Source organism: Cydia splendana, chromosome 1 (assembly GCF_910591565.1).
Source record: "Cydia splendana chromosome 1, ilCydSple1.2, whole genome shotgun sequence".
NCBI lineage: Eukaryota > Metazoa > Arthropoda > Insecta > Lepidoptera > Tortricidae > Cydia > Cydia splendana.
In genome coordinates this window covers 17,089,222-17,115,155 of record NC_085960.1, presented here as the reverse complement: position 1 = coordinate 17,115,155, position 25,934 = coordinate 17,089,222, and the positions used below count along the sequence as shown (strand labels likewise).

General features: G+C 40.6%; 1 protein-coding gene across 1 annotated transcript; it reads left to right on the top strand.

Annotated features, from left to right (window-relative positions):
- The first annotated feature begins 126 nt into the window (after window positions 1-126).
- Window positions 127-25,886, top strand: LOC134794860 (transportin-3). Its single transcript, XM_063766666.1, has 11 exons — window positions 127-415; window positions 562-1,452; window positions 2,610-2,789; window positions 3,110-3,273; window positions 12,790-13,003; window positions 13,933-14,088; window positions 14,523-14,725; window positions 14,942-15,262; window positions 15,984-16,162; window positions 24,265-24,505; window positions 25,025-25,886. The coding sequence occupies exons 1-11, from the start codon at window positions 293-295 to the stop codon at window positions 25,083-25,085; spliced, it is 2,733 nt and encodes a 910-aa protein (XP_063622736.1). The 5' UTR covers window positions 127-292; the 3' UTR covers window positions 25,086-25,886.
- Window positions 25,887-25,934: the final 48 nt, after the last annotated feature.

The following is a 25,934-nucleotide window of genomic DNA, read 5'->3' as shown; positions in this document are numbered from 1 at the left end:
GAAATCCGATATTTTAGAAGCTCTATTTTTATGTTTCTATTTAATTTAGAAACATGTGTCATTTTCAACTTCGGTAAAAAAATAAAAAAACTTCGACACGTCAAATTTAGATCTTGCAAGTTTACTTGTTTATGGTTTCCTTCATTCGGGCATTTTTCATTCGACTGTTTGTTTGATTATTTTACTCCGATATTTCGTGTTTTCTACGTACAGTAGTATGTAATTTTTACTGTTTTCAGTGTTTTGATAGTGTGGTGTTGAGGATCACCCTCGATTCGGAAGTGAAAACATCATGGATACGCCGTCAATGGAAACTATATACCAGGCCATAAGTGCTCTCTACGATAACTCCAATGCTAATGATAAGGAAATTAAAGAAAAGGCTTCCAAATGGCTAGGAGAAGTACAAAAATCGGTAAGCCGCTTTCTATACCAAAGAGTCCATAGTTAATTAATTTATTGCGTTTTACCCGTTTAATCAGTAATAGCTAATAAGTTCACAATGTAGTGAAATCGTTTCTATAGTCTAAACAACACTAAAGTTTTGTTTTTTGTTTTCAGATTCATTCATGGAAAATAGCTGACGAGTTGTTACAACAGAAGAAGGATATTCACTCATGTTATTTTGCAGCTCAGACAATGAGGTCAAAAGTGCAGCATAACCTATCAGAGCTTCCTGAGGAAGCCCGTGCGTCTCTTAGGGACTCCCTTATAGCTCATTTAAGAGGAGACATGTCAGAAACTAGTCAAGCCATCCTCACGCAACTGTGCCTGGCCCTTGCTGACCTAGCATTACAAATGCCTACATGGAAGAACTGTACTAGTGACCTAATTAAATCATTTTCAGACAGAAGTAACCCAGCTTTATTAGAAATTTTAACAGTACTGCCGCAAGAAATTGACTCTTCTAGTTTGAAATTAGGAGAAAACCGACGTGAAGATATAAGACAGGAATTACGGACAAATACAGATCTAGTTACTATGTTCTTGAAAGAAAGCATAACAAGTACACAGAACACACAGCTAGCACTTAAAATTATAAAATGCATGACATCATGGATACATGTTAGGGCAGTGAACATTCAAGAAATTCCTCAGAATGCTGTAATAGCATACTGTTTGCAAGTTCTAAGAGATTACAATTGTATAAACACACTTCATGATGCAGCATCAGACTGCCTGTGTTCATTGCTGCACACTCTAGAAGAAAATAACAATAACGAAGAGATAGAAAGACTATTATTTGATAGCATAGCAGCTTTAGAAGAGTGCTATCACTTAGCTGTGGCTCATGAAGAAGAGGACAAGGCTTCAAACTTTGCTAGGATCTTCACAGAATTGGCAGAGACATTCTTGGAAAAGATCATTTCCGCCACATCAACAGGGCAGACCCACTTTGCAATGAGATCACTGGAGTTGGCCCTAGTCTGTGTTGGACATCATGATTATGAGGTAATATTGTGTTAAATTAGGTTAAGGATTTGAATACATGTATACTTGAGATGGGCCAAATATGAAGTTGGCCGAAAACAAATATTTGGCAGATTGTTGGGTTCAGATCTTACCAAACTGAATATTTTTCGGTTTTAATTAATTATTCGGTTCATCTGTATCATTCTAATATACCGTTTAAAATGCTTCAAATACATTAGCAAAAAAAACATAACCTGATGGAAAGAGAACTTAAAAATCACATCACATTTTACAGTGTTGCAAGACAAAGAAAATATAAAATATTTACCGAATATTTGGCACATTAACCGAATAATTCGGTCGGATACGAACATTGCATAACATGCTGAATATGCATGCCGCATAGATAGATAGATAGATAAAGCGTTTATTTGATTGCTGCAAATACACACAATTTACAAAATATATAGGCAGACAGAAGATTACACAATTAACAAAATACACAATCAATTAAGACAAAATACAAAATGTTACAAATATTAGAGACATATAGCAACGGCAGGAATAGTGGAAACACTTGCAGTGGTTACACTGTGTGCATTGCAGCAACATCAAAAGGGTGCCGACTCAGCTATATGCTTCACTCTTTCGAGCGAGGCACTGATATTCTGCCGGTACCCAGATCACGTGGTGAGTGTGATGAAAAAGTGTGGATGAAGTAGTGATCCAAAGGACTCGAGCCTTTTAGCTCTTTTTTTAGGGCTCGCCTCTTCTCTTGACGCCTAAAAGGCTAAAAGGCTATTTAGCTCTTTAGCCCCCGAGCCTAGTTCTATTTAAGAGCCTAGACTCTTGATATTTTATAAAGCATATCAAGCTTTTTTAAATAAAATACAACCACAAGAGCCCAATACATACATACATTACATACATATCATAATCATACGATATGTATGTATGTATGTATTCATATCGTATGTATGGCAGACATTTATAACATACATACATTGTTATAAATGTCTGCCATACAATGTTATAAAACAAAAACGTATGCACATAAAAGACAAAAAAAAATACAAACAAAGACACAAACTAACTAAAAAAAGCACCTTACTAACACACTATCCTACTTACACTGTCAGGCCCATTCCGACCCCCAAGATGTTATAAATTATATGTCATACAATGTTACATTTCAGGTAGCTGAAATTACATTTAATCTATGGTACCGTTTGTCTGAAGATGTCTACCGCAGAGACTATCAACCTCTAACGGACGCATTTAAACCACATATAGAGCGCCTTATTGAGGCTCTGGCGAGGCATTGTCAGTGCGAGCCTGATCGCACACAGCTTCTGGATGAAGGGGATGATTTCTATGTAAGTATCAATACAAAGGATATTTTTTATATATTATAGTTTACTGAAGGACATTAAAAACACAAGAGGCTACAATACAGATAATAAACATGTATCACAATGTTAATTATCTGTATTGTATGGATGGAGGGGGAAATCCACAATAACGAAAACGCGCCGGCACAATCCTCACTACCTAATCCTACTTCAGTTGCCACAAATGTGGTCGCAAATGCCAGTCCCATACATTGACTTATAAAGACACGAGAAACCTTGCGTACATCGCCTTATAATGATAAATAGATTTTGTCTTTGTAAGATCTGGCCTTTCTTGTTTTCAGGAGTTCAGAGTGAAGGTGATGGAGCTGATCAAAGATGTGGTGTTTATTGTGGGCTCGAGCTCTGTGTTCCGGCAGATGTTTGCCACATTACAGGCTGACTTGTCCTGGGAGCGCACTGAGGCAGCACTCTTTGTCATGCAAGCTGTTGCCAAAAATATTTTGCCGTGAGTGTACACATTATGTAGTAACAAGCTAAATGGGGTTATTCCCACTAGTTACCACCAAGTTCTTACCAGTGGTAACTACTGGGAATTTTTTTCCCACCTTTTACCACTAGTAACTACTGGGGGAAAAAAAACCCACTAGTTACCACCAACTCGACTTGGTGGTAACTACTGGGAATTTTTATTCCCAGTAGTTACCACTGGTAAAAGGTGGGATTTTTTTTCCCAGTAGTTACCACCATAATGCATTGGACGTCCCTTGCTGCGTTTTAAGGACTGCGCGAAACGCGACATGGTCGCTTTTGATATCGATAGGGACACTTGGGAGGAGCTCGCGTCAGATCGCGATGGATGGAGGGGTACCATTGCGAAAGGTCGCGAAATCCACGACAACGCATGGTTCCAAGACCTTGCCCGAAAACGCGCAAAGAGGCACAATCCTCCTGATGGTGCCGACATGGCTCCCTGCTTCAGCTGCCATAAATGCGGTCGCAAATGCCGGTCCCGCATTGGCTTATACAGCCACAAGAGACGTTGTTCCTCGCTTACAGACGCTGCATAAATCATCTGTCAAGATGTTAAAGGCCTGAATGAAATGATTGTTAGAATTCAATACTAATTAAAACAGTATACTTAAATAGTATAGTATAAATGTAGCGTGCTGTAATAAATAATTATGTGTCAGTTAGTGATTCAGTAAACTGTTTTAACCCCTACTGCATATACGTTACTGCATATAATAAAAAATATTTGTTGAAATTTGAACTTTAATAGCTGTCAATAGAGTTAAATATCATATCCGCCATATATGGCTTCGTATGCGGTAAGGGGTTAAAAGTGATCAAAAATATTAAAACAGTTTTACCGGTATAAGTGTAAAAACTAAAATAGGAGAGTCTCATTCTAGTTGAATAGAAATTAACTTATTATCCGGATTACATTTATCTTATTAACTGTAAATTAATTACATATTTATATAAAGGAACAAACAAATCAGTCAAAAACCGACAGAACTGATTTCGTTTTATTATTTATAGCTAATTCATTTCGTTCTATTATAACACGATGCAGAGCTGGAATATGTAGGTATTCATAATTTGTAGTCAGGCTAAATAACTAAAGGATATGGTTGTTATTAAAACCGCTTAGGTCGCGCTTCGGATGGGCTGACTGCTCGGACTAACCAGCATAGGCTCGCATTCGAATTACGCTCGAGTCATGTTACGCTGGTTGGCTCGATTGCTTAAACACCCACGCTAGCGGGATGGTAATAACACTCTACCAGAGGGGAATCAGGTACTATTCGTACACTTCTTTTTTGTATTTAACTTTTATTCTTTTGGAAAATATGTTCATTGGAAGAACGTGTAGGTAATTAATATCACATAAAACAACCTTAAATTGAGTACGACTAAGGGGCAAGAGGGCGTCAGGCTAAGAACAAAAATCAGAAAAAGAGTAAAATAATAATTATGTACTTTATCTGATTCTGACGGCGATGGCGTGCGAATGCGAACGTCTATAAACCTGCATTGATCAAATTACTTCATAAAGCCCAACATCAACTAGGTCAATGTGATAACCTGATAACAATGTCGGAAAATATGTAATAATAATATCCAAGCTATCTAATTAAATGTTCCCTCTGCACCACAACTCTCATTGCATCTTGGTTAATCCTAATGTTGACATAAGACAATGACAAAAACTACCACGATCCGTTAGCTTTCGGCCTAGCTCACATGCCACCCGATAGGTAAATATAATTATCAAATAGTGAATAGAATCAGGCGTTACTTTGCGGAAATCCATACTAATTAAAACCAAAATATTATTTTGCTAATCCGCGAAAAGATAACGTGCTAGTCAATCAGTGCTAACCCGTTATACTTACTTGCGTATTTTTACATGCAATTAATATTCCCACCCTCCCACCGCAAAAATAAATACGCAAATAAATATAACAAACCACCACCAAAAGAATAAACCTCGAAACAACTCTTAAGAGCGCTCTTACAAGAAAAGTCGAAATAATGCAAAATTGATGATACTAGTCGACGAAATTCAGGACTTTGCGCTCATTATTAGAAACAATGAGTACTTGTTCCAGTAAAAGCGTCTTCTTATCTTTATAAATATCGTTGTAAATATTAGAAAAAGGACTTATTAAATTAGTAATGATTTTTTTTCTGATGGTCGTTTCCGAAAAACCCCGTGAAGCACTGAATGGCGAGCTCTTATTTGGAAATGTTGAGAATTTTACTCTGCTAAACCTGGCTATTTTGTATTACTAATACCCTGTACTTTAGGCATATCAAACTATATTTTTCCTACATACCTTTGAGAAAGAGAAAATCAAAGTAAAACGAACTCGATTTTCTCTCCGAAACAAGTGTCAATTCCTACGAAAATCTACTTAATATCGAAGTCATTTTCATACTCAAGCAATCTGCAACGTTTGCTTATACTGTTGGTATACATTAGTGTTTATGAAATTCTACTATAATTTTTTGGCAATTTTTTGAAAACTACTCTATATTACCGATGACGCGCGCTGCGCCAGCTCAGTGCCGCGGCAGAGCTTGTAGAGGCAGGACGTGTGTCGGTCGGCTCCGCACATTTTCAACGGCGACGACGAGGTTTTTTATCATTGTGTGCGGCGGGCGCCGTGTAAAACGCTATACTGTGTGCGTGTAAACCGCAACGAGAGACTTTGATCCTAGCACTGTTTTTATAGTATTATAATTTATAATGGTACAGTTTAATAAACTACCGGACAGGATTAAAAATATTTGAAACGACCTGACATTCTATATGTATTTATTTGACTCAAGATAGTACTCAGGGTCTGATGATGGAGCCGGAAGGTGGTCACCGGTACCAATCAACCATGCAACTAAACCACTTCGTGTTTAGGCTCGTTTTATTCATCTCAACAATATCTTTGACACAAGATAGTACTCAGGGTCTGATGATGGAGCCGGAAGGTGGTCACCGGTACCAATCAACCATGCAACTAAACCAGTTCGTGTTTGGGCTCGTTTGATTCGGCTCAACAAGATCTTTGACTTAAGATAGTACTCAGGGTCTGATGATGCAGCCGGAAGGTGGTCACCAGTACCAATCAACAATGCAACTAAACCACTTCGTGTTTAGGCTCGTTTTATTCGTCTCAACAAGATCTTTGACTTAAGATAGTACTCAGGGTCTGATGATGGTGCCGGAAGGTGGTCACCGGTACCAATCAACCATGCAACTAAACCACTTCGTGTTTGGGCTCGTTTGATTCGGCTCAACAAGATCTTTGACTTAAGATAGTACTCAGGGTCTGATGATGGAGCCGGAAGGTGGTCACCGGTACCAATCAACCATGCTACTAAACCACTTCGTGTTTGGGCTCGTTTGATTCGTCTCAACAAGATCTTTGGCACAAGATAATACTCAGGGTCTGATGATTTAGCCGGAAGGTGGTCACCGGTACCAATCAACCATGCAACTAAACCACTTCGTGTTTAGGCTCGTTTGATTCGTCTCAACAAGACCTTGGACACAAGATAGTACTCAGGATCTGATGATGGAGCTGGAAGGTGGCCACGGGTACCAGTCTATCATGTAACTGAACCACTTCGTGTTTGGGCTCGTTTGATTTGTCGCAACAAGATCTTTGACACAAGGTAGTACTGAGGGTCTGATGATGGATCCGGAAGGTGGTGACCGGTACCAATCAACCATGCAACTAAACCACTTCGTGTTTGGCTTCGTTCGATTCGTCGCAACAAGATCTTTGACACAAGTTAGTACTCAGGGTCTGATGATGGAGCTAGACTGTGGCCACGGGTACCAGTCTACCATGTAACTGAACCACTTCGTGTTTGGGCTCGTTTGATTTGTCGCAACAAGATCTTTGACACAAGGTAGTACTGAGGGTATGATGATGGATCCGGAAGGTGGTCACCGGTACCAATCAACCATGCAACTACACCACTTCGTGTTTGGCTTCGTTCGATTCGTCGCAACAAGATCTTTGACACAAGTTAGTACTCAGGGTCTGATGATGGAGCTGGACTGTGGCCACGGGTACCAGTCTACCATGTAACTGAACCACTTCGTGTTTGGGCTCGTTTGATTCGTCGCAATAAGATGTTTGACACAAGATACTACTCAGGGTCTGATGATGGAGCTGATAGACAGGTACCCGTCGCCACCTTCGCGCTCCATCATCAGACCCTGAGTACTACCTTGTGTCAAAGATCTTGTTGAGATGAATAAAACGTGCCTAAACACGAAGTGGTTTAGTTGCATGGTTGATTGGTACCGGTGACCACCTTCCGGCTCCAACATCAGACCCTGAGTACTATCTTGTGTCAAAGATCTTGTTGAAACGAATAAAACGAGCCTAAACACGAAGTGGTTTAGTTGCATGGTTGATTGATACCGGTGACCACCTTCCAGCTCCATCATCAGACTCTGAGTATCACCTAGTGTCAAAGATCTTGTTGAGACGAATCAAACGATCCTAAACACGATGTGGTTTAGTTGCATGGTTGATTGGTAATGGTACCTTCCAGCTCCATCATCAGACCCTGAGTACTGTCTTGTGTCAAAGATCTTGTTGAGACAAATCAAACGAGCCCAAACACGAAGTTGTTTAGTTACATGATAGACTGGTACCCGTGGCCACCTTCCAGCTCCATCATCAGACCCTGTGTATCTTCAGTGTCAAAGATCTTGTTGAGACGAATCAAACGAGCCTAATCATGTTACTACATGGTTGATTGGTATCCGTGACCACCTTAATCATCATCAGATCCTCAGTACCAGTTCGTTTTTAAACCCTCGTTGATACAAACTTTACAACCTATAGGTACCAAATGCAATGACGAAACATGTAAATAAGCGAGTAGGTACCTATAATTTCTTTCGAGTAATATACCTTCATAAGTACGAGTATGGGGCTATTCATAAATTACGTCGTTTCAAATGGGAGGAGTGGGGGGGGGGGGGGGTCTGGACATCGGATGATGGTAACATGACGTAGGAGGAAACAGATTCATCCGAAGCTTGATTTTTGGATGATTTGAGGGGGGGGGGGGGGGTCAAAAATCGTCAAAAATAGATGACGTAATTTATGAACAGCCCCTATGTACATTTGCACTGCATTTAGTATTTTCGTACTTACCAAATAACAGTTTTAGAACTTTAAAAGTTAAGTACAGTTAGTGTTGTTATGGTTGATTTCAATATGCTTCGCGAAAGATCAAGAATGTTTAATCCATCATTGTAGTGCGAGTGTGGTAGAAGGGATCGGCATACTGAGCTCGCACGGCCTGCCGCAGCGCGTAAAATACCTAAACTCGCTCAACGCCGAAATGTAATAGCGCTCTTAACGAACAATTGAATGTTGCGTCATCGCCGTTATTACGAATTTTTCCATCTCACTCACACTTGCACGGTAGGGGGAGTGGTCAAGGTATAAATATGGCCGACCATTCTAGACAGGTTCGGAGCTCAACGCACTCGTGAAGAAGGTTCAAAAGGAGCTCAGCGACCACGCAACCATGAGTTGGGAGAGCCACATCGCGTCCATAGACGGTGACGTTCCCTCCATCCACCGTCTATGCCGACAACTCGGCACGACGCGGGACTCGACTCGCCCACTCAAGGATACCAACGGTCTGCCCAGATACAAAGCGGAGGACAGGGCGGAGATCTTCGCCGAGTGTCTGAGCAGACAATTCCAGCCCAACCCAGTCCAGGACCATGAACACCATCGCGCAGTCACAGAACACCTGGAGAGGTTCTTCGAGCAACCACTGGGACCTGAGGACGACCCGGTCTTCTTCACGCCCGGCCAAGTGCAGCGAACTCTCCGTCGCTGCAAACCCAGGAAAGCCCCGGGCCCCGACCAGATCCCGAACACGGCACTAAGTCACCTGCCACTGCGCTCCGTCGTGGCGGTGACCCGCTTGTTCAATGGGATTATGCGCTCGGGGCACTACCCGACAAAGTGGAAACTTGGTCGGGTGATAATGCTGCCAAAACCTGGAAAGGACAGAGGAAGACCGGAGAGCTACCGTCCGATAACACTGCTCAGCACCCTCTCCAAGGTGTTCGAGCGGCTCCTACTGGGCAGGCTCCAGCCCTACATCGAGCCACGGCCGGAGCAGTTCGGCTTCCGAGACGGCCATTCAACGACCCTGCAGCTCACCAGAGTACTCCACTTCATGACGGCGGCCATGAACAACCACCACAATCCACGCGGGCGTCCCCCAGGGCAGTGTCCTCTCGCCTGCCTGCTACGCTCTCTACACTGACGACCTCCCAGTCGTCGGAGACGTCAAGCTGGGCCTCTACGCGGACGACGCGGCACTCTTCGCCGCGTCCATCAACCTCAAGCACGCTGCCAAGAAACTCCAGAGGTCCCTTGACGCACTCCCCGACTGGCTCTCCAGGTGGAGGTTGTCAGTAAACGTCGGCAAGACGCAGGCGCTGATCTCCGGCTACACCAACCAGCTCCCTCCGCCGCTTCGCCTGCACGGCGAACAGATCGCGTGGCTACCCCAGGTCAAGTACCTGGGCGTAACACTTGACCGGCGACTCACCATGAAGCCTCACGTGGACGAAGTGGTCCGGCGCGCGAAATGCGCTCGAACCCTGCTCCGTCCAGTGCTCTGCAGCAGCCTCCCCCGTCGCACGAAGCTGGGGGTCTACAAAACCTACATACGGTCCCGCCTGACGTACGCAGCTCCAGCACGGTACGCCCTGGTGGCTGAAACAAACAAGAAGAGACTGCGTGCGCAGGAGAATGCGGCCCTGCGCACCATAGTAAATGCCCCCCGCTGCGTGCGAAACGTAGACATCCAACGAGGCCTGAAATGGCAGAGCCTGGACGCCTTCGTGAGCCACCTCTCAACAAACATGTTCGAGCGCGCCGACCATTCAAGACACCATCACCTTCAGGGCATCGCGCCGCTGCACACACGCCCGCCGGATAACCGCCGCAGACTGCGCCAGCTCCCCAGAGCCCTGGCGCATGAAGAAGAAACGCCGGACAGTGGTTGAGGATCCCGCAGTCCACTAAGCCACTGACAGGCCACCGAGGGACATAAACGCCATGACAGGTCACTCGCATGGCCAGCTATGGCCATGAAGCCCCCGCCCTTAGAAAAAGGGCACTAAATAGACCCGCCCGTAGTTACGGGCGGCGATTCGAAACCGCCAAAAATCCCCAAAAGGGATGGGAAGGCATCTCATACCTCCCTCCGGGAGGTATGAAAGAAGCAGACAGAGCCAGGTCATTCCGTTGCCGGGCGTCAGACCGTCAACAACTCCTGAGGATGCCTCGTAGAGAGGCGAAACACGTGTCGAGGTTTATTCTTTTGGTGGTGGTTTGTTATATTTATTTGCGTATTTATTTTTGCGGTGGGAGGGTGGGAATATTAATTGCATGTAAAAATACGCAAGTAAGTATAACGGGTTAGCACTGATTGACTAGCACGTTATCTTTTCGCGGATTAGCGATTATGTCAAACAATACCATTCTTATCGGCCATAGGGGCGGGCAGTTATGCCGAACAAAACATATTTCGCAAGGGTCAGACACGGGCGACACGGCGGTTAAGAACAAAAGGGTGCGCGGTGTGCACCACACTCGGTTCGGCCTTTTTGCACTCGTGGTATTTAATAAGAACAACATAAAAGATATTTACGAACTAAACGATTGTTTTGCAATTACAAGGCATAGGTACCGATATTATTCATACTTATATTGCGATAAACCATTCAAAGTTATGACCTATGAAATATGCATAAGGTATTAAGGTCCTACGTTGTTTCTTACTTTACCGTGATAAATATTAACAAAACTTAAAAACATCTATACCAAATTTAATTTCAAGATGACATTCACATTCCCAACTCTACCAGGTTTTATAGACGTTCGCATTCGCACACCATCGCCATCAGAATCAGATAAAGTACATAATTATTATTTTACTCTTTTTCTGATTTTTGCTCTTAGCCTCACGCCCTCTTGCCCCTTTGTCGTACTCAATTTAAAGTTGTTTTATGTGATTTTAATTATGTACACGTTCTTCCAATAAACATATTGTCCAAAAGAATAAAAGTTAAATACAAAAAAACTTAATACGAAGTGTACGAATAGTACCTGATGCTCCTCTGGTAGTGTTATTGTTATTACCATCCCGCTAGCGTGGGTGTTTAAGCAATAGAGCCAACCAGCGTAACATGACCGAGCGATGTACTACCCGAGCGTAATTCGAATGCGAGCCTATGCTGGTTAGTCCGAGCAGTCAGCCCATCCGAAGCGGGCCCTAAGCGGTTTTAATAACAACCATGCTCTTACTTATTTAGCCTGACTACAAATTATGAATACCTACATATTCCAGCTCTGCGTCGTGTTATAATAGAACGAAATGAAGTCGCTGTAAATAATAATACGAAATCAGTTCTGTCTGATTTGACTTATATGTTTGTTCGTTTGTATAAATATGTAATTCAATTTACAGTTAATAAGAAAAATTTTATCCGGATAAAAAGTTAATTTCTACTTAACTAGAATGAGACTTCTATTTTAGTTTTTACACTTATACTTACCGGTAAAACTGTTTTAATATTTTTGATCACTTTTAAAGCAGTTTACTGAATCACTAACTGACACATAGTTATTTATTACAGCACGCTACATTTATACTATACTATTTATACTGTTTTTATAAGTATTGAATTCTAACAATATTTTGGTGGTAACTACTGGAAAAAAATTCCCACCTTTTACCAGTGGTAACTACTGGGAATAAAAATTCCCGTAGTAGTTACCACCAAGCCGAGTTGGTGGTCACTAGTGGGAATTTTTTTCCCAGTAGTTACCAGTAGTAAAAGGTGGGGAAAAAAATCCCAGTAGTTACCACTGGTAAGAACTTGGTGGTAACTAGTGGGAATAACCCGCTAAATGTATCAAAAGTTTTAATCACAAGTATGGTTTTTCATTGAAAACTTTCTCTTTTACTGTGATAAAAAGTTTCGCATCATCTGGGTAATAAAAAGTATAAAAATGTATAGTTGCCACCTCACTGAAATCGGCTTAGAAGTATTGACACTACAATCGAACACATAATAAATCATAACTCTTCCTGTAGTTGGGTAAAAATGTATATATTATCCCCCTTATTCATAAACGCGCTACAAACCTCAATTAGCTAATAATCATTTGTCTTTATCTGTCATGTTGACTTATATATTTGTAAGAAAGGGATAAAACATAATTTAACTAAATCAGGCCCGTAAAGTTTTATCAATAAGGGGGTTAATCTTTTACTGCTTTGAGTAGACACTCATACCTTACCTTTAACTTGCTTTGGAAGGTTTTTCAGTTTAAGTGGTATAATTAAAACTATTAAAGGTGTTATTAGACAGTGTTATGGTTTTCACAACATTTTGCTAAGGATGGTGCTGCTGTAAATTTAAAATTACATTTTTTTTCTTTTGTGTATATAGGGACGAATATGAATATGTTCCAAAAGTGGTGGAAGCAATACTGTCCATGCCTGAAGGCGCCCACCCGGCAGTTCGGAAAACGTGCATTCTGCTATTGGGAGAGCTGTGCGACTGGATCGAGCGGCATCCTACATGCCTGGAGCCTTGTCTGCAGACCTTAGTGACGGCGTTGCAGGAGCCCAAATTGGCTCCGGCGGCTGCTACTGCGTTACAAGTACGAAATTATTAAATGTTAGATTTTTTAATTTAGCTGATTGTATTTTGTATATTGGTGCTCTAAAAACCGCGTTTATACTACATATTTAAATTGCGTTACTACTTGTACTTTGCCAGTAAAATGTATGTATTGAGTGGGGTGAACTATTGGGCCCGTAATACATTAAAAAAAACCTTTTTAATACAGTTGCTCAAAAAGTGCTACTTTTCGTAGCTGTTTAGCGTTCGCAAAGTTGGTTTTTGCGAACTAGTGCTTTTTACTTATCCAGCTTTTTTAAATTTAATCCTGGCCGTAATCTATACGTCCACACCAAAGAGTTTGGATGTTCAAAAACTTTATATAAATTTTATTTTGCAATTAAACATTTATTACGTACTAAAAGTATTGTTACAAGATATAAAGTAAATATATATTAGTTATTATATTAATAAAACGTTATATAATACGATATTACACTAAAAAAACTTTTTTATTATTTGGCTGAATGGAACTATCATTGCCACGTTGGCTGTCGTTAACAGAAAAAATGAAAAATTTAAAACTAAAACCGGCGCCCGCCATTTTCACTTAAAATTTAGTTGTATCAAAATAATTAACTTAAATTGCAACTGTAAGATTGTTTTTGTCTGAAATGAGTTAATGTGATTAATTTTTGCAAAGTAAATCAACGCTGAACGTAGTTTATAGTACAATATCATTCAAGTCCAAGGGAAAATTCGTAACAGTAAGTGTAACTCATGTAACCAATATTTATTTTATTTTGATTTTTTCGCAAATGTATTAAAAAACGTCGTTCAATGTACGTGTGGAAGTGTTATTATTTACTTGTCCCGTGTCTTTTATTCGCCTACGGCTCATATCTCGGGACTCATAAATAATAACACACTTTCAACACTTGCATTGTAATGTACTATTCTCCACGATAGAACATCTGCAAGGCCTGCAGCAAAGAGGCGGCCTCCCACGCCGTGACGTTGCTGCGCGCGACGCGGCACCTGGACAGCCTGGCGCTGCCGCCCGGCGCCGGCGCCTCGCTGGTGCGCGCGCTGGCCAGCGCGCTCGCCTCGCTGCCGCAGGACCAGGTAACAGTAGTTATGAGCTCCTTAGGCTAGGTTTATAGGTCCCATAAACCGTTGCGGTTGCAATCGTGGCGATGCGCCGCGAGTTGGGCCGTAATACGATTCGTATGCGACTGCGACAAGCTCAAGTGTGTACGCGGACTTTGAATAGAAAACCAGTGAATGAATAAGCAAATTTAACTCGGAGTCGGAGAATAACTATCTTGCTGGATGTCAGTCACTTCGTGAAATTGAACAGTGCCTAAAAATCAGAAACTCTTCAATAAATATACAATACTAAATATCCTATGAATATGTATCTGAAGTTTCCATGCTACATGTTTAAATGCCTTAGAACTGTTAGTCTGAACAGTCTTACAGCTCAAGGAAGGTTTGCGCATAGCAGATACGTCACGTTATCTTATTTTTTCCGGCATAAACGCTAATTTCATCTGCAGCTGACGGTGGCGATGCGAGAAGCCGCCTCCATCCAACTCGGCACGCTGAAGGAGATCCTGGCCGGCAGCGGCGGCGACACGGACCCATGCCCCACGCTGGACCTGCTGGCGGCGCTGTTCCGCGAGCTGTCGCCGCGCAAGGCCGACGCCTGCGTGCCCGCGCTCGGCGACGCCTGGCCCGTGCTGCACGACGTCTTGATCAAGTACTGTTAAAGTCTCCGCCTTAAGTACCGATACCTATTATGTAGTTAGGGTCAGTCAGTTGCACCAACTAAACTACCCATACAATAAAATGTTGCGAATATCTTAAAAGTGATAGACGGTTTGGTGCAACCGACCCTTAAGAGTATTAGCATTCGATATAAACCGTGTCTTGGAACGTCGTGGTTAATACAGTTCCTGATGGTTCCCTGTGGCAGGTACCAGGCGGACGGGCGCGTGATGGAGCGCGGCTGCCGCGCGCTGCGCTTCGCGCTGCGCTGCACCGCGCGCCGCGCCGCCCCCCTCCTCCCGCACCTCGCGCAAGCCATGGCCGACATCTACGCGCAGCACCAGCACTCGTGCCTGCTCTACCTCGCCAGCATCCTCGTGGACGAGCTGGCGCACGAGCCGGAATGCGTGTCGGATCTCATCGACCTGCTCAAGGCGCTCATGCCGCGCGCCTTCGACCTGCTGCAGCGGGAGAACGGCCTCAAGGATAATCCCGATACCGTCGACGATCTCTTCAGGCTGTGCATCAGGTGTGTTATTAAAGCGTGTGAGGATCGATGAGAAGCGTTCCCTCCGAGTCCTTGGCGGATACTAGGTAGGAGGGAACGTGAAAATTGAGACAAGTCTTTCGACACATACTTGTGCAAATGGCTCGCGAATAGCGTACTAGTAGCGCAACCGCTAGATTTGGACGCACATTATGGAATACCAATACGCAAACTGACTAGAATCACGAATTCACTACTTGGGCACTCTACACTAAGAATGAACTTCTTCTCTTCCTTCCTTGCCGTATCCGGCAATGGCGACTTCATCAACAGTTCTTATCCGGATTATGAAATGCCCTAATGTGGCTCGCAAAACCAAACTTTGTCTTCAAGATGCGGTCACACGATGCGCAATGAAGTTGTCCATTCGAGTTGCGGGTGTATGTGTAGGAGGGCTTAGGTCGCGTCTTGCGGATATGACGCTTAGCATCTAGGTCTTCCAGACACTGCTGCTCAAATTGATGTACTTTCTTATGAACACTAGAACGCCATTCCGATCTTTGTAATGCAATGCCCTCCCAGGCAGTATGGCTCTAGAAAGCTGTCGATTGCCGAAATACTGAATTATGAAGCCTTCGTATAATAACATATTGTCGGCCGCAGTTCTTCCTTAAACTTGAAATTCTGTTATTATTAGATTTAGATTACTTTAACGTCAAACTATCGATATACCATTCTAAATTTCAATCCGTTTATTCTCCAGGTTCCTGCAACGCATCCCACTAGAGTTCCTCTCGTCCGGCGCGATGCCGGCGGTCGTGCAGTGCGGCACGCTGGCCACGGCTCTAGACCACCGCGAGGCCAACTGCTCCGTCATGAAGTTCCTGCTCGACCTGGTCTCCCGAGCCACCACTACTCGAGAACAGAACAAGGAGATCAAAGGTAAGTGCGACTGTTGGGTCAGGTGGAGCTTCGTTGTATGGGAAAAAATAAAAATTTGATTATCAATGTGAACCGGTACAAAAAGTTGCAGTTTGTCATGTAGATTATAATGATTATATCAAGTTTCAAAATAAACACTACTTTTAGCCCTCTACCTAGCCGCTAAAGAAATTAATAAAGGTAAATTTTCATCAATTATTTAACCCTTTATAAGGCAGAGACGATTTGGAAACCACTTAGTTAATAAACATTTACGGAGAAGAACATCCTCTTTTTTATTTAACTATAATGGTATTATATAGCGAATATATCAGGCTTTCTTTCCTCATTAATACTTTTTCGGTCAGTATTTAATTTTAGTGTAATTAATGAATCTATAGTATGTGGTCAATTTATGCACTATGCCTGTCAAGGGAAGCAAGCTATCGTCATTGTTTCCATTATACTATTAAAAATATACACGTCGCTGTATCTAATAATTTGAATTATAGCTCTTGCAATTCACGATGACGAGTGGCGAGACTCTTATGGGTATGATGACAAGGTCTAATTTAGATAAATCCACTCTCCATCGTGAATTGCAAGAGCTTATAACTTTTTCAGTGATATTCGTATATTAATCCTACCCACTACAAGATACACAATAATGTTCTATTTACCGTATGTAGTCAATTAAACGCCAGTCTGTACAGAGCACCTTATATTTGTTATGTCAATGTCAATGAATAGGTGTATTGGAAACAGATCATCTGAAAACTCAAGTGCACTAACAGGCTGAGTGACCACATGTTTTTCTTAATGATTTCGTTTTTTTTTTGCCGTAGATGTGTTCCCCAGTGCATTACAAACATGGTAGTGTATTTAACTTTCACGTAGCATATCTGTATAACTGGGGCCTTATAAAGGGTTAAATATACTATTTCACTAATATGTGTATGTTTTATTGAAATTATATAATACTTAATAAGCGTATAATAAGTTATTACCAAAATTTTTGTGCCTTATTCAATATTTATGAAATAATAAAATTTCAAACTCATATTAAACAGCAATTTCATGCAAAACAAGGAAAATGCTACAGTGAAAAAAAAATAGTTATTTTTTTAGACGTTCTTGTGCCAAAGTAACGGTGTTCTTGATTATGAAAAGTATCATTTTACTGTAAAAAATGGGTTAAGTACTTATATGTTTAAATAACCGTCAAATTTTGCCCTTCGGCGTCGCTTACGCCCTTTTTTGGGTCATGTTCACACGTATGTTAGGCATAAATTTACTTTTACTAGTAGTATTTTTATTATCTTATCACGTTCAAAATAGTTTTCACGGTTCTGTAATAAGTTGTAAACTCCAATTTGTGCACAATATCAGGGTTGGCAAAGGGCCTTTTCCATAAAACCCCTATTTACGTGGTTTTACCGTGTCATAAAAATATACGTTATAAACAAAAATAAGTATAGGAATCGAGTATATCTGTAACAAAAAGATGTTATTTAATGAATAAAACTAGTCATAAAAAAATAAGCATAAATTAAATTTATTAAAAATATACATATATTGCTATATACAACGTGTCCCAAAATTCAACGATAAGCTGGCACCAGAAGATGGACCTGATCATGACTACTCGAGGAAAAAAAAGAAAAAAAAATATCTCAATTTATTATGGAATTACAAAAAAAAATGAAAATCGACACCCCTAATGGTATTTTTAACGACCATGTCTACAATTTTTCAAATATTTCTGTTTTTTTTTTTGTATGGGCAACCTAAGTAGTACTGCTATCCACCACAACCCTTAAAAATACCAGAATACATGTAGTTTTTACACAAAAATTAATCAAAGTTAGTTTATCCTTAAAATTTTAACTTTCAGTCCACTTTCACTCATCGTGGTGTACAAGAAAAGTACTGACACTACTATGGCAAGTATTTTAGAACGTTAACGCAACTAACCAAGATTCCAAAATGGTATAATACTCTAGGAAAACTAGGCACAAAATAAATAAAAAAATAGAGTAAATGTTCGAATTGCCTGCCACCGGCATTAATACAGACACGACATCGCTTTAAAAATTACCGTTTGATTAGTCGTGCATATCTTCTACCATTGATATGATCCGCAGCCTGTGTGATTCTTTGGCGAAGCTCGTCCAATGTTTCAATGGGTTTTGAGTAGAGTCTGTCTTTGAGACAACCCCAGTAGAAGAAGTCCAGTAGTGTAGTAAATAAAGGTAGTGGACCCCGCAGTAATTCCTCAGCCAGAAAAAGCTTTACAGTATGATAAAGTATCAATAAATAAAAAGTATTGTATAAATTTCCAAAGAATAATAATAATAGTATTTAAGTAAATACCTAAAGTCTTAAATCGTTAATATCTTTTTACGGAAAATTGCTCAGTTTAAACTTTCTTCTCCGGACATGTTCATGTAACGTATTGCAACAATATATGAAATATCAAAAAAAAAATCCCCGCAGAAATACCAATATTAACAAAATATAATTTTATGGCGTGGCTTGGACCGGAAAATTGCTCAGTCTAATTTTTTCACTGGAATGCCATTTTATTGCCGATTTATACATACAAATTGAAAATCTAAAATATTTTCCATGTAACTATACTTTTTTTCAGAAATTGCCTTTTTACTCGCTGTGGAAAATTTCTCTATCCATTTTATTTATTGAATTAAGTTCACAGTTTTCTTTCCATTCAACTATAAAAACATCCAAAAAAATAACGAGCGTATTCAAAACTAAACATATCGGGAGCAGTGTATAGGGAGCGGGGTGTACAAGGGATGACAGTTCTTTTGGATATTTTGGATTTAAGTATATACGTGACTACTTAGTATATATTTAAAAAGAAATCAGGCTGAGAAATTTACCACTCTCAGTTTTTTATAGCTCTAAAATACATAAACTTGGGTATGCATTTTTTTTTGGATTTTCTTACCCACTACGCCAAATTATATTCTAAGATCATATAAGAAGGAAAAAATGGCAGAGCAATTTTCCGATGAAAACGAGCGCCAAAAAAGGAATTATCGTAAAAAAAATATTCTCATGTTTGACAAAAGATTTAGATTTTTTTCTAGTATCACATACTGATACAAATAACTTATTTGGTAATATAATTTTGGATGGAGGAATTACTCGGTTCAATATATATTATAAACAGATTTGTATTTTTACGTATAAATACCTAACTTAGGAGTGGTTTTTTTTTTGGATATTTATATGTTAGTTTCGGCTCATACTATACAATAACCAAGCAAAATTTCATCGACTGAGAAATTAATGCATGGGTCTCCATACAACAACTTGCTTCGTTTACTACACTACAGGGGGTTTAGGTCGGGCGAACGGGGTGGCCATAAGATAGGACCAAGTCGCCCGATCCAACGCCCTGGATACTCTTGATTTAAGTATTCTCGCACATTACGGGCATAGTGAGCTGGGCAACCAACATTTTGAAGCCACATGTTTTGGTAATAATCACGTAGAGGCACGTCTTCTAATAAGTCGGGCAAGTCGTTTTGCAAAAAGTTCAAATAACTATCGCTATTCAAGTTTCCTTGTAACTCAAAGGGCCCAATTACTTTTCCATTTAATATGCCCGTCCATAAGTTAATCTTAAATTGATGTTGGGATTTGTCTTGTCTCATCAGGTGCGGATTTTCATTGCTCCAACTATGTAAGTTGTGAAGATTCAAATAGCCATCTTTCTTGCAGGTTGATTCATCCGACCATAGAACTTTATCTAAGAATTGGGGATCTTCCTTGCAGCATCATACGGCAAAATTCGACCCGTAGTGGATAGTCCCGCGGTAATAACGTCTGCACACGCCTGTAGTGATATGGGTGAAACCTGTGACGTTTTAGAATTCGATGAGCAGTACTTTTTGGGATTCCCGTAGCTAGTTGTATCGCACGTACCGAGGTAGTTGAATCGTTTCTTATTTCATTGAGAACCTCTTCATCGCGTTCCAATCTACCTCTTCCAGCGTTTCTCCTGTCAGATGGTAAACGACCCTCCACAAACGCTTGATGCACATTAATAAATACCCGATAATCCGGGTATCTTTGAGCATTTGGGTACCTTCCTCGATACAATCTGCTAGCTGCGTTAGCATTGCATCGGCATTCTCCATAAATGAGATGCATATTAGCGTATTCCAACGGTGTATACGGTAGCGGCATGATAAACGCTAAACAATCCAAAATACCCCAAAAGTCCAATTCACAAAACACAAATCTGGACTGTGATTTGTCAATGTGAGGTTCTCAATGAAATAGAAAACGATTCAACTACCTCGGTACGTGACATGGAACTAGCTACGGGAATCTCAAAAATTACTGCTCATCGAATTCTAAAACGTCCCAGGTTTCACCCATATCACTACAGGCGTGTGCAGAGGTTATTACCGCGGGACTATCCACTACGGGTCGAATTTTGCCGTGTGATGCTGCAAAAGCACAGGGAAGATCCCCAATTCTTAGGTAAAGTTCTATGGTCGGATGAATCAACCTGCAAGAAAGATGGCTATTTGAATCTTCACAACTTACATAGTTGGAGCAATGAAAATCCGCACCCGATGAGACAAGACAAATCCCAATATCAATTTAAGATTAACTTATGGACGGGCATATTCAATGGAAAAGTAATTGGGCCCTTTGAGTTACAAGGAAACTTGAATGGCGATAGTTATTTGAACTTTTTGCAAAACGACTTGCCCGACTTATTAGAAGACGTGCCTCTACGTGATTATTAGCAATACATGTGGCTTTAAAATGTTGGTTGCCCAGCTCACTATGCCCGTAATGTGCGAGAATACTTAAATCAAGAGTATCCAGGGCGTTGGATCGGGCGACTTGGTCCTATCTTATGGCCACCCCGTTCGCCCGACCTAAACCCCCTTGACTTCTTCTACTGGGGTTGTCTCAAAGACAGACTGTACTCAAAACCCATTGAAACATTGGACGAGCTTCGCCAAAGAATCACACAGGCTGCGGATCATATCAATGGTAGAAGATATGCACGACTAATCAAACGATCATTTTTAAAGCGATGTCGTGTCTGTATTAATGCCGGTGGCAGGCAATTCGAACATTTACTCTAATTTATTTTTATTTTGTGCCTAGTTTTCCTAGAGTATTATACCATTTTGGAATCTTGGTTAATTGCGTCAACTTTCTAAAATACTTGCCATAGTAGTGTCAGTACTTTTTTTGTACACCACGATGAGTGAAAGTGGACTGAAAGTTAAAAATTTAAGGATAAACTAACTTTGATTAATTTTTGTGCAAAAACTACATGTATTCTGGTATTTTTAAGGATTGTGGTGGATAGCAGGGCTACTTAGGTTGCCGATACAAAAATAAAAACAGAAATATTAAAAAAATTGTAGACATGGTCGTTAAAAATACCATTAGGGGTGTCGATTTTCATTTTTTTTGTAATTCCATAATAAATTGAGATATTTTTTTTTTTCTTTTTTTTCCTCGAGTAGTTATGATCAGGTCCATCTTCTGGTGCCAGCTTATCGTTGAATTTTGGGACACGTTGTATAATCGAATAGTAGAGGGCTAAAAGTACCTATACCAATATTTTTTTTATTTTTTTTCCCTTAACACTTTCGCAACCGGGCAAAAAACGGCGCACTACCCCAGAAACCGGTCGTCTATATCTGCGTACAAAACAACCCGCTGGGCGGGTTGTCCGGCATCTGAGTAAAGTTTACGAGTGCCCGAGAGTCGGGTACGCGGTGTCGAATGTGTTAAATAATAAAAAATTAGACATCCTTTTACAGGGGTTTCCATTGCTATATTTAAGAATTTTGGATTTCGCTCCACCATACTGTTGGGTGGTCCATGCATGGTCCTTATTGTATAACTGTTCTAGCTATCGTCAATCCAACACTATTACATTGGGACTATTTTTGATGATGTACAACTGGACATGGTAAAAGTTATATAGGGAGCGTGCATAAACTGTAGGGGGCTTTTTGGTGCGAAGTATGAATGTTATGTTAAAGGTACACCGTATCATTCCATGACCGTGTTATGAACGTGTCAGGCAAAAAAATATTCTTTGTATTAAAAAGTATGAGACTATGCCTACTAGCCCGTTCCGTCACCGACCATACCCGTCGCGTGCCATGCACGGACCGTCAAAAATAGTCGGCGAGGATATTTTGCCGGTGCCGAAACGCTCCGTGCATGGCACGCAACGTTGCCAGAACGGCGCGTGCAGGCGGCGAAACGGTGAGCATACGGGTTATAACCGCGAATGGTGACCGTTCTAAGCCGGTTATAAACGCGTTGCTATATTTCTTGCTCGCTCTTACCAGTCTGATAACTATTCGCTCGCTCTTTCTGACGAGTCATGCTCTCGCGGATAAAACGCGGGTACTAAGGGGATGAAACCAGGGGCGTATTTTGAAATTTGGCGCCCCGGGCCAATACTTTTCGCTGCCCAGAAGTCAAGGAAGAAAAACAAAATGCAATCCGCCAGGGGCGGCATATGCCGCCCCTGGGGGTTGGCATATGCCGCCCCTGGGGGTTGGCATATGCCGCCCCTGGAGGTTGGCGCCCCGGGCCATGGCCCGGATGGCCCTAGGGTGAATACGCCCCTGAAACACGGATGCTACGGGTATTATATTAGGCGGATGCTATGGGGATGATGCGCGGTTACTACGGGCACTAAACCCGTTATGTACGGATATGAAACAATGTGGACACGGTGTAGTGGGCATAGTAGTCCGTATCGCGTTACATTCCATGCCTGATACGTTCACAGCACGGTCATGGTATGATACGGTGTAGTGGGCAGAGACCTTTATGCTTCCAATGTAGCCCATAAGATGACAGAATCTACAATGCACAAGAAAACGTACGTACACTGTAGAGGGCAACACTGCTTTGGCGTGAAGTGTCAATGTTTAGTTTATGTTTCCGATTTAGGCTACAAGATGGCAGACCATCTAACTTGCGTGTCAGATTTACTTTAGTATTATCATTGATAAATAAAATAGGAAATAAGGATGTAAGGCAGTATTTAATTAAGAACAGTTAGTTATTGCTCAAAGTAATGTATTTATTATAGGGACAACTACAAGGTTTAGAATATGAAAAATGGTAAACATTATTTAAGTAATATATTTATATAAGCAGATTGTAAGTAAAAGTATATTGTAGAGATTTACGGAACATTTATCGGCTTTATTATCACATAATTCACAAAAATATTATTTTCCGCGTAATACATATTGATGGCTTATAGTTAGTACTGGCTACCTTAACGTACACACTTGGCATAATTTAAAATAGTAATAAAGATCGAGCAATAAGCCACATGATGTATTACACTGTAATCAGTTGGAATATACGTTACATAGCAACTATTAAAAACACATCAAAGGGTTATATTCACATTAAAGATTGTAACGTACATACCATCAGACTATAACACAAAGAAAACATACAGAAATTTATAACAAGTCATAAAATCACAATTAAATAAAATTTACACTTAACTTCGTTCGTCGTCGTAGCTCTCCAACTGAGAAGTGACCCACAACTGTCAGACACCCGCTTATATTAGATTAGACTTTACCCCTTCCACTACTTCTTGGTGGGAATAACAAGTAAGGTGTTTCCTGCACATCCGGTTATCATAATAAATAAATTTAACAAATGTATTTGCTACATTTAATTTAATTTATTATAGAATAACTAACGCAAACCAAAACAAATTTAATATCATGGATTATTATTATAAAATACTTTATTTACATTACTTACGTTCTGACAGTTATGGTCAAGAAATATACATCGAGGGTAGTTGTGTTATTGAACAGCAGGTCTAACTTATTATTTCGATATACCTTAGCAAAAGTGAACCAATTCGTGAAAATGTAAGTGTGATCTTTGTTTTTATACTACGTATCTCACATGCGCGTCCCTATAATGCCAATGTATGTAGGTACGTGATTTTAGGGGTAATTCGTCGGGCCGGCTGAAGATCACGACTCACTCATAACGAAAAACCTAAAATAATGTATTATATTTCGGTAGAGTGTAAATAATAAGTGAATCTTGTTTAGTGCTAGCGGACGCCATCCTGGTCGAGTACGGCGGGTCGCTGGCGTACGCGCTGCTGGAGTCGTCGGTGCTGCACCTGCACGCGTACATGCTGGGCGAGGTGGGCGAGGTGGTGCTGGAGCTGGTGCGCTGGCAGCGCATGCGCGGCGCCGACGTGCTGGCGCCCGCGCTGGCGCGCCTGCCGCGCGGGCCCGTCGCCGCTACCGACCAGCAGTGCTGGAACTTCCACCAGCTCGCCATCAGGTAACTAACACCTAAGGGGCTGTCTATAAATTACGTCATCGATTTTTAAATCTAAATCTAAAATCATCCAAAAATCATGCTTCGAATGACCCCGTTTCCTCCTACGTCATGCGACCATCATCCGATGTCCAGACCCCCCCCCCCCATTTGAAAATGAAATTTGGAAATTTGAAATGACGTAATTTATGAATAGCCCCTAATGTGACGTTGCATACCACACTTTATCGACGACAGTGTTCTAATGTATAATAAAGAACGAATGGACGTACCGCCAAACAGTATTAGTCTTTAATTGTGTTTGTGTAGGTATCAATTTCAATACAAGACTATAATAAAATACTAGAAGTAGTAATCCATTTAGGCATTCATTATACTGCACTGGCGCCACTCCCTGTTGCATCGTCAGCACGATAACCGCCTTACAGTTTCCATGTAAACCGTAGTAAATATTGTCCTGCCAGATGAAAGTATTTTCTTAAATTGAATTTAAAAAATATATGAAGTGTATTTTGGTTACAGGGCAGAGAAATGCAAGGAAATGACGCGATTACTGCGAGACTTCGCGAGGTTGTATCGGTAACTGACAGAAAACTCAGCTCACCGAAAGGGTGAACCTTGAACAACATTAATTGTATTGAATAGAATGGATGAAAAGTTACATTACTTACATTATATCGGAAAACTGACAACTACGAATGTGGTTTATAATTATCAACGTCATATAGACAAATTATTTTATTTTGAGTCTGGTAGATTATAACACTGATCCAAAGATTGGAATGAAAACATACTCATAAAACAACTAGTTTCAATTCATACAGAGTTAGCAATGAGGCCGCGACAGATAGATATACAAAAACATACTCATAAAACAACTAGTTTCAATGCATACAGAGTTAGCAATGAGGCCGCGACAGATAGATATACAAAATGAAAACTATGAACTCATTGAACAGGTTTACTAAATAATTACCAGTACCTATGTTCTTTAACCAGACTGTTTGAAATATTGTAACTAAAGTATTTTGGCCTGGAACTACTTCAGGCTTTCCTTATTAAATAAATAAATATTATGAACGAGCAATAATAAAGAAAGACATAATTATGCTTTACTCACTGTCAAACTCACTGTTATTTTGAGGTAATAAACTGGAACATAATAATGATTCCACTGAAGTAATCTCACTACTCTTGTCTGAATTATTGACGACTATGAAAGATTGATTGAAGTTTTATGTGTTTCAAATGAAACCAATGAATCAACTCGGTGCGAGTTAGGTAAGTATGCAGTTTTATTTCTAAGTAAATATATTTTGTTATATATTCTCTTTTATTTCAAATGTGATTTCATTGTAAATATTTATTAAAAATGTTTACATTATATCTTGACCTTTTTATTAAACGTGTGCTGCATAGGTGTAGCTGGGAG